This window comes from Echeneis naucrates, chromosome 13 (assembly GCF_900963305.1).
Source record: "Echeneis naucrates chromosome 13, fEcheNa1.1, whole genome shotgun sequence".
Taxonomy (NCBI): Eukaryota; Metazoa; Chordata; class Actinopteri; order Carangiformes; family Echeneidae; genus Echeneis; species Echeneis naucrates.
This window is the reverse complement of record NC_042523.1, coordinates 18,466,248-18,476,433: the sequence shown is the minus strand read 5'-3', so window position 1 is coordinate 18,476,433 and position 10,186 is coordinate 18,466,248. Positions and strand designations below refer to the sequence as shown.

Below are 10,186 nucleotides of genomic sequence, written 5' to 3'. Positions count from 1 at the left end.
TATCAACATTTGCAGCTCCACATTATCAACTATCTGTCACTACAACAGATAAAAAAAAAATAAATAAATAAAAGTGACATATACGTCACTTTTGTTGGCCACATCTCTGTCAGCGATTTAACAGCAGGTGTTTTCCTTCAATCTAGTAATTCTAGATTGATTCTATTGAAGTCCCAAGATGAAAAGTCCAAGTCACCCCATAGATGAGTCACCATGAAATTCCTCCCTTATGACACATCGTAGATTTACATGATAAACTTAATGGTATGTGTGACCTATTAATGTGATTACACCCTCAACTGACAGCTGTAGTTGTTAAATTGGCTATATATGCATGCGACTGTTGTGCAAGGCCAGAATTTCAAAAAATTACAAATAGGTATGTCAGTGTGGAGTGTTAAAACTTCAGCGTATACGTAACAGACCATAAGTGATCGAAGGGGAAAAGAGAAACACAGCTTCAGCTTCAGTGCCTCTGAATCAATAACAAGTTCAAGTCCTGCAAAACATGATATTGCAACTGAGAACACTTGCACACTGAGAAATTATTTTCCAGAAAACAATGTGACTTTTACAAAGGAGCCATGTGGAATCTCTTCCCTCAACTCTATCTGTAGCAGAAAGAGCCTTCGGCAGTAGCTTTGCTCTGCAGGAGCTTTGGACTGTAACTCAAGAGTTTATCCAATCTGTAATTAATCCTCCATCTCTCTGTCATTCTGCCTCACCCTTTCGCTGAGGACAGGGTTTGTTTAAGGTATAGCTACGAGCTAAGGGCACTGATGTTTTTCTGGTTCACTGGGAGGATAGGATAGGAATCTACCTGTATTGACATACCTCTACTCCCGCTCCCACTCTCATTTATGTCCTTTATTTCTCCACTTTACTTTGAGACTTATGCTTTCACTGTTCTGCTGAGGTTTCACAGAAGAATGCAAGTTGGATTTACCCAGGGGAAAAAAAAAAAATCTTGGAGAGGCCCCCATGGAACATCCTCAGATGTACGCAGGAACATATGGTTTTAAAATCAGTTAAACATCAGAGACCCCAGACCGCAACATGGTGGCCGTGTTTGTTAGCTGTGACATTAATTCTCACTGGCAAACTGAAACCTCCGAACTGACTGCTTCTGTTTACCAGAGTAGCCTCTGCTTTATGGTGCACGTGTCCTTGCATGCTCCAAAACCTTAAAACATCCTCTGTGTTTACTTGTGCACTTTGAATGTTATGTGCAGCGGTTGAGCAGAACTGGATTATATCTAAGACGCCCCTTTGCCATGAGCAAGCTCAGAAAGCAGGGCACGGTGCCTGCTCCCACTTTGCCACTGGCTGTGATCAGTAGTGTATCTTATATCCCATTCACACAAGTAGCTATTCAGACAGGCAAAGAAAGACGGCTAGAGAGAGAGGAAGAGAGAGCTGCCAGCTGCCAATGACTACACCAGTAGATCTTTTGGAACCTGTTGCAGCAGGTTTTTCTTTTTGTATATCTTATTGCTGGGCTAGCCTGGACAAATGCCAGATACACCTCAAACACGCACACGCACAACATGAGGATGATATTCCAGGCTGCCAAAATCTGAAACCAGCCCATCATCCATTTCCGCACATATTTAGACAGTCAATCTAATTCAAGTGCCTCACTGTCAGGAGTTGCATGGATCCATCATTGAGAGTAAAGGATGTGGACCAAGGCTAGAGGTCCGACTGAGTGTATCTGACTGAAGCTACGAATCCACACAGGAGAGAGAAGACAGGTCTATATCAAAGGCTAGGTGAGTCCTTTTGAGACAGCTCACATTTTTTCACTCTACATGTTTATCACAGGTTTATACATTGGCTACAACACGCACTGCGGCCCTTGAGTGTGTCGCTGTAGCTACTCTTTTGGCACTGCAGCAGCTGTGGGGTGCTGATTACCTGGCAGCAGCCTTGAGTTGCAGCTTTGTCATGCTACGGCTGGTAAATAACCCTGACAGTTATGCTTGGGGTGATAACTGCTAAGTTGATCACTGATCGCCGAGAAAAGACTTTTGTTTAAATACTTGAAACATCTCTATTCCAAGATGACAAAGTGATGGTAATCTTGCTTTCTTTGTTTGTGCTTTCTTTTTAGTTCCAATAATTTCGCTTGAATTGGTCCTTCTGTAAAATATATCTTCCAATTACAACGTAAAGTGGTCTCTGGAGATCTCACAACTCAAAAGTTCATTCATAACATCCAAAATAATCTGAAACTCTAAATTTTAAAGTTGAATTTCCCTGAAGGCAATATTAAGTTATGGTACAATATTTATGTTTATATTACAGGAAAAAGAGATAATTCCAATAGATTACTGCCTGGTATATAACTAGACTGCTCTTCAGAAAAACCTTTTTATGTATTTATTTAATGTTTAACACTTTGGATATTTTAACAAACAACAGTTATGTATCTTCATAAAACATGAACTGGGACTTAGTATGTCAGGTCCATTTCAGCCCATTTGGATATCTTGGATCCACTGAGATGAGCCAGTCAGTGGTGATGACGCCTTGACAATCTGTTAGTTGAGGCACTTTTTCTAAGAGATTGTAAAAAGTAAATGTAAAGGCATTTTTCAAAACATAACTCAAACAAAATAAGCGTGCCCGTAAAGTGCACAGAGATGTCATGGGGATTGCCTTTAAAATGATTCCTTAATCAAACAGCTTGTCTTTACAGCTTCCAAGTACATGCACAGATTTAATGTGTAACATGATTGAACTGGATTCAAATAGATAACAAATACATATCCATGATTGAAACAAATACATCAATGTTTTTACGCAATGTTGCCCAACATCTCTACATCAGACGTTTTCCTGGATTGAAGACAGTTTGAAAAATGAGATGACACCACCAGCGTGCTTACATAACATTATCCAAGTTACCAAAGAAACAAAGATTCAACTATCCCGTTGAATTAAGACAATAGCAGATGTATGAAGAAGGAGACACTAATTTAGAAGAAGAGCTGTAGTGATAAATAGAGAGCTAATGCACATAATTGAAAACAAAAGTCTATATGTGATTTATGCTCAGATGCAGCAAAGTAACTATTAAGTTTAACTTTGCTTGTGAGCAGGAGTTACTTTAAATTCAATGACATCTAAACAATGTGAATAATTTTGCTGGGTGTGGCTGTCATAGTTTGTATTTTTAAACCGGTAGCTTGTCCCCGGCACATAAGTCACATGGAAACACATGTCACAATAATCATACTCATACCTACTGATTTAAACACGTATATCATACTAGCCAGTCAGGCCATACTGTGGCTGATGTTCGCACTGTCTTGCCTGTGTGTGCTCTCCTTTGTGATTTGTCATTGTTTCCTTGTCCACCTTTGGCCCTGTGTGATTTGCATATCATGATTTTGTCACGTTACTGGTTAAAATGAGGAGACTTTGCAATGTGACATCTGAAGGGTGGTAGCCTTTACGTAATGAGTTGGATAAATCAAAATTCTTTTATCTTCTTTATAATATGCAGAATTGAAAAGAATGCAGAATTTTCCTGTTGAGTCTGACCAATAATTTCTGGTTTGTATTAAAAAAAAAAAAATCGATTTACTTTCTCAATGGTCATAGTTCTAGTTGGGAAGTTCTAATGCAGTGGACAAAATATATATGAATATATTTATTTTGCATGTTTAGAAAACGTGTGTTCAAGGATTTTTGAAAGTCCCCTCAGAACTGCATCACCTTTTGTTAAAATTACTAAATTTTGCATTTGAAAATTAAATGTATGAATTATCAGCAAGTTAAATAAAGAATATAACTCTGATTCATACATTATTCATTACACTATTTTGTAGTTTTTGTATTTACAAGTTATCAGGAGAAGACAGCTGGACATTTAATCCATGTAAGGTATTTTAGTATTGAATCTTGCCCAATATTAGTCTATATATAGGCCCAATTTAATAATCATGTCCTAAAGATACCGCCTTGGCTTGTCCTCATATTATCTGCTATCAGTAACAACAATAATTGAATGATATAACACTGAAACACTGATTTTCTAAGATCTGCCAGTTACTCCTATCAAAGCTACTAATCTGTTATTTTAGATCAGAATATTGGGAAAGAAACAGAGTAATATGTGCAGTGAATACCAATATAACAAATTTAGTTTTGGATCAGGTTTTGGTCAATTGAGCAAGGACATAATATTTAATTTCCAGGCGTAGATTAGAATAAAAGGGAAAATACCTTCAGAACAGGAATAGGTTTGTCAAGAATATCAGTTCACAGCTCATTTTAATGGACAGATGATATTTATGACTGCAGGGCTACACACACACACACACACGGACTTATCACCATTGCTGAAGTTTTCTTTTCTTACTGTAAGTGCATTTGTTCTGCCTGGTGGCAGCGTGTCTGTCAAGCCTAGGAGAGGATTCATTGCCACAGTGATGAAAAGTCAATCTCCTAACTTTCACCTTGTCACTTTAGCCTCTTTTTGCTATGAATGGAAAGAGCCACGATTGCTACTTTTCTCTCCATCACACCCACTCAAAAACACATTACGGGAGTGGTCGAGCCTACTTTGTCAGCATTATTTGGCTTTATGTGACCTAACAGCCACGGTTTGTTGGTATTTTTAATGAGCTTGGCTTATGTTGGGGTTGAAGTTACCATTACTGGAACACGGGCCACGTGTCTCCCACATCTGCTGGGATCAGATAACACTGCTTCCCCTGCTCCATCGACAACCACTAATGTCAAACCCTGATGTTTCATGAAGTGCTAGTGAAGATGAACTCAACGTCTCCTGTGTGTGCACTGACACTATCAGACGAATGGTCACTCAAAGCTTCAGTGAACAAGACTACTTTGTCTTAATGCTTACCATACTTCAAATGTTTCCTGTTATGTGCCATAACTTCAAAAATAGAATATGGAGAGTAAAGAGCAGCGTTATCAATCATTTTATCTCTCTCACCTAGCGCCACAATTTTAAAGAATAGTTTAAATAAACTTTAAAATATGGGAAGTGCAAAAAAATGTCACATCAAACTATTGTCAAACAGCTTTCCATTGGCTTTGCTTTGAATAACACATCATTTTAAGGCAAATTATACAGAGCCATGTTTGGTCGCTCAGAAAAGATGTAAAATATCTGAACCTGTTTTCGTCGTCTCACAGGAGGAGACCTTTGAGCAGGATGTCAGACTCCTCCACGTTTTCCTCCAGCAGCAGCAAGCCTCCAACATCAATCCCTCACGCCAACCTGCACACCTCCGAGTCCTGTGAGAACTCCTGTCAGCAGATGACAGAATCACAGGTACCAAGCTGCCTCAGGCTTTTCTGTTTGAAGGACCAGTGTGCATCATTTAGCGTAAAAAACAAAACAAAACAAAACAAACAAAACTTTCGTTTTGTTTTGGTAAATGTTATCTGCTCCTCCGTTCTCTTCCCTATCGGGTAAATATGACTGTGATTATGCTATCCAAAGCTAACAAAATCTCCCTACTGACTTCTGTGAAGTTAACCAATTAACATGCACTATTTTATGTGTTCAATTTGTACAGTAAAGTTAGTTTTCATGATCCAAGAGCTTTTTCATTCCACATGCTTCAACCAGCAGGAGACCAACACCTTCAGCCTGAGAACTCCACCTGTGACCAGGAGACCTGGCACAGCCGGGGCCATCAGTTCAGGGTCAGGATTAGCACCGGGACGAGGTCCCGCTGACTCGGACCATTTTCACCTTTACTGTCGAGACTTCAGTGATGGAGCAGTGATGGCCGCAGGGTGTCTCCAACAGAGCTCTGCTTCCTTCAGCTGTCTGGAAGAGGGGTTCAGCCCGGACACTTGTTCATACAGCTCCAACAGTGATGTAACACCACCCTGGGACCAATACAACGGCAACAACCAGGTTTCCACTCTCATATTACCCTCGTTTACTCATGTTGTCCTCTTACTGTTCGTGAAGACTGCAATCCAAAACATCAGATAATTCTGAAAGTGATTTAACTGGTCTATTCGGGAAAAGCGGAGTAGATGACTGTGAATGTGTTTAAGGTGCACAACACTTGCCATACAGACACACAAACCGATCTGCCTTTCTCTGATATTTGTAGAGTTTGTGCCCAGAGCCTCCAGCCGCTCCAGTGGAGGCCTCCTGCTTCTTGTCTCAGAGCAACTTGTCCTACTGCTCGTCGAGCCCTCTGCAGCAGGTGGGAGGGACACACACACAGATTCTGGGTGACCACATTCCTGTATAAGCTCAACCATGACGTGTGATTGTTCTCTGAAGGTTTCTTCAAGACTGTACCCGAAGAACGACCAGTCCAACGGCTCAAGATATTCTCTTAAAATCTCTCAACAACACCAGGAGGGCACCTCACAGCCCATCTTCCCCAAGCCGATTTATTCATACAGGTAGCACTGCAGCACACAGATCTTTTTTTTTTTTTTGCTGATATTGACAAAAATATGGCAGTTCCGGTGATTAAGCGTTTGGTGGCTGAAATTGAAGTGCCACTGTATCTCTGTTCATCGCTGCAGTATCTTGATCTTCATGGCTCTGAAGAGCAGTAAAACAGGAAGTCTGCCAGTCAGTGAGATCTACAGCTTCATGACTGAACACTTCCCATATTTCAAGGTACCAGAATATTTGCTTTCACAATCACACACAGTGAGTTTGGCAGAATAAAGAACATCAGACTCGTCAGAAGCACAAGCAGAGAAAAATGTGTTGATGTTGGGAGCGAACAAAAGCTCAACAGTGCTAGAAGTATATTAGGTGAGGGGGGCTATGGTCATTAAAACTAGAGCTCCCTGATCAGATAACCAGAACTGTAAACGTTTCATTTTCTGAAGATGGTAAATGAAAACACGTTTAAGTAACACGCTACATAAAGTCACACCCCTGTGATTTAATATTGATGAAGCATGAAGCTGCAGGGCTAAACCTCTCTTTGACCCCTTTGTCATCCTGAATACTTGATTCCAGATATCTACACATCAAATAGGTTCACCTATGGAAAGAGCTCAAAGAGCTGCTGCCATTGATATTCAAGAATGTGCTGCCTGTCAAATTAAACACAGGCTGCAGGGCCAGAAGAGATATGAGCCAGATAATAAAATGATACTCAAAGGAAAGCTGGGTATAGTTGGGAGTTCAGCTTAATTCAGTGGGCACTTGCTATGGCATGTAGATATGAAATATTAAAGGTTGCAGTCAAAAGGAAAGTATGTTATGGGTTAATGATCCTCTATAGAGACTAGTGTCCTTAGTTCTGAAGAACTAAACCTCCCCTCTTTGCTTCCAGACGGCCCCTGATGGGTGGAAGAACTCAGTGCGTCACAACCTCTCCCTGAACAAGTGCTTCGAGAAGGTGGAGAACAAGAATGGAAATTCGTCCCGTAAAGGCTGTCTCTGGGCACTCAATCCAGCCAAGGTGGAGAAGATGCAGGAGGAACTGCACAAGTGGCGTCGCAAAGACCCCATGACTGTTCGCAGGAGCATGGCGAGGCCGGGTAGGTACCCTGAACACACTGAAAAAGACCACCACTGCAGCGCGATAAAATACCGGTTGTCATTAGATCGATTTCAATTTCAGTGATTTCATATGATTCCAGTATTATTGGATTCAAGCCTTATTTGATGCACTCTCTTTCTACAGAGGACCTTGATCGTTTGATAGGAGACAGACCAGACAAGCTCAGATCTTTTCCACCTTACACAAGCTCAGCCCTCCCATCCAGAGTTGCCCCCGTCTACAGCAACACCTCATCATCCTGCAACCCGTTCCTACTTCGAACACCCTGCCAACCCATTCAGCGGCCGCAGTATAGCCATATTCAGCCTCAGCAACCTTGCTACATGGCCGTAGCTCACCCCAGCAATTCTTTCACACTGTCCCCGCTCTGTGGACAGCAGCCTGCAACTGGCTTCCCATCAGGTGGCCTGAACTCCCCCACAGCAGGGAAGATGCCACCAGTTTATGATTCTGCCCTGCAGGCTCAGCACAGTGTTTGCCCCAGGAGCATGCAGGACTTTCTGCTGGATGGGGATGCCAGTTATGACATCGACACGCTCAGCCCCAGTCTGACAGACCTGCAGCTTCAAGGTATGACAAAGCCAGACAAGCAATCACTGGCTGTTAAAAGAAGTCAGATTGTATTGATTTCTAAGCAAAAAGGGTCCCTGTAGTACTTCTCACTTGATTTCTTACCTTGTTGTTTTCGAAAATTGAGTTCAGGTCTTCGTCTCTAGTTTGAAGTTGGTGTTCATTTTCTTTTAAATTATGGCCCCATTTACAGCCCATAAAGGAGGGTATACTTTAAGGTGTGGCTCACCTGGCACTGACATACTCCAAATATGATTCCTACTGGTTAAAAAAAACAAAAACAAAAAAAAAAACAAGATGGATGATGGTCACATCGCAAACTGGAAGCCTGGAGTGATGGCACAGTGGGTTGACACTGAGTACAGACTCTCCTCTCTCTCCTGCACTCATTGCCAGCCTACCTCCAGTTACCACTGATGTTTTACAGACATGGTCATGTCATGACCAAATCAGCTTTCCAGATAAAAACTGATATCATCTGATCAGTGGTCCTTTAACATCCGTGGTTTCTTCTGACTGTCTGGAAGAGAGGTTTGTCTCAATGTTCTGTCGTTCTGCTGTTCATGAGCTGGCACACTGTTTTACTGCTGTTTGCCACGTGTGCCAGGCCCGGGGTTGTTGACTTGCCTACCTGATTCCTGTCACTACATGCTTGATTATGATTCTGCCTGCTATCTCTTTGTACATTTGCCTATGTGGCTTATTCGCCTTGTTTTGCACATTCCAATAAACCCCAATAGATCCTTTACAGCATGTGCCATTACGGACATGTTGTTCTTTTTTTTTTTTTTATTTCTCAGAATATTAATTCTTATTTTGCCAATATGTAGCGATAAAACTGACAAGAAAATGATTTGAAAATGGAGCTTATCCTCATCGCTTTTTTGAGACTAAAACAAATCTTTGCTGAAGGAGTTTAGATGTTCTATCTTTAAACGATGAACTCATCGAACGATCCAAAGTTCACCTGCGGTTTCCTCTTCGCTTTTAGGCAACATGTGGGAGGTGTTGAGGAAGGACAGCCTGGTGTCAGATCCACAAGTTACCACAGCAGCACTGTCCACTTCCTCTACCCTGCAGTACTCCCATGTCCAGACCAGCTGTCTGCACGACACACATCCTGTCAGTCAGATGTCAGATGTGACTGCTGTAGGTCGATGTAAAGAGGAGGATGTGGACGAGGACCCAGGCAGCAGACCGCACTGTTTCAACGGACTGCATCCGGTTTATTCAGGGAAGGAGAGCTTGGCTGCATACCTGACCTCCTGTACCACAGCCATCTCCTTGGTATAAAGACCCGGCAGGTGATCACACTTCCCCGACCGTTAAGGTACTATATTAACCTTAATGGCAAATATCGTAGCAGCTAACTGCTACCCACTGTGTGACAAAGTTTCTGCAGGAAACATCTATTACTTTCACCTTCTGTCCCCATTGAACCATTCTTCATTGAAAATGTTATTGTTAAATTTGTTTGTGAGTGTAGCTATTTATTTTTTCTTTTTTAAAACTGTATTGTCATAGTTAAAAAAAAAAAAAGTGTTTTATTTAGTAATTTGTAACTCAATTTTCCTACCCCATTAAAGTTGAATTAGTTAATGACTCATCACTTTCTTGATGCATTAACATATTTCACAGACATTTATTTGGATTAACTCCCTCAGTCAGTTAATTTCAGGTATTAAGTTCCATTTTAACGTAGCAAAGCAAAAAAAAAACCAAAACAAAACAAAACAAAAATGTACGTAAAATATTTAACATCCTCACCATGAATTTACATCAAACACTGCCTAAAATTAGACTAAGAGATTATATTATAATCTTGATGACATTGTATAAAAATCATTATTATATGTCATTTATAAAAAAGCGTGGTCACAGCAGCAGTGCAGTAACAGTGTTGTCACAGAAGATGGCAGCAATCACGTTGTGTGCCCTTTTTTCCTGATACAATAGTTGGATCTAGTTAACATTAACAGTCTCTGTTGTACCAATATGGAAATAAACGGATCAACAAGTGTAGTTTTCAATTGAGGATGAACCTCTTTACGTCCTCTTCAGCACAAATATATTTCACACTC

The 10,186-nt window shown here is 41.0% G+C and overlaps 1 protein-coding gene across 2 annotated transcripts; it reads left to right on the top strand.

Moving 5' to 3' along the window:
* Positions 1 to 1,391: 1,391 nt before the first annotated feature.
* On the top strand, positions 1,392 to 9,698 carry foxn1 (forkhead box N1). Of its 2 annotated transcripts, none has more exons than XM_029516945.1 (9): positions 1,392 to 1,772; positions 5,173 to 5,311; positions 5,615 to 5,905; positions 6,111 to 6,206; positions 6,287 to 6,411; positions 6,538 to 6,634; positions 7,305 to 7,512; positions 7,659 to 8,105; positions 9,097 to 9,698. In XM_029516945.1, the coding sequence occupies exons 2-9, from the start codon at positions 5,192 to 5,194 to the stop codon at positions 9,396 to 9,398; spliced, it is 1,686 nt and encodes a 561-aa protein (XP_029372805.1). In that variant the 5' UTR covers positions 1,392 to 1,772; positions 5,173 to 5,191; the 3' UTR covers positions 9,399 to 9,698. The 2 variants fall into 2 exon arrangements, with proteins under 2 accessions (XP_029372805.1, XP_029372804.1); XM_029516944.1 differs by having other exon boundaries at positions 5,612 to 5,905.
* Positions 9,699 to 10,186: the final 488 nt, after the last annotated feature.

Bases quoted from the DNA above. Each gene is read 5' to 3' on its own strand.
- foxn1 (XM_029516944.1), top strand. From the start codon at position 5,192: ATGTCAGACTCCTCCACGTTTTCCTCCAGCAGCAGCAAGCCTCCAACA. The intron at 6,207-6,286 runs GTGGGAGGGACA...TGTTCTCTGAAG, and splicing joins CGTCGAGCCCTCTGCAGCAG to GTTTCTTCAAGACTGTACCC. The intron at 7,513-7,658 runs GTAGGTACCCTG...CTCTTTCTACAG, and splicing joins CAGGAGCATGGCGAGGCCGG to AGGACCTTGATCGTTTGATA.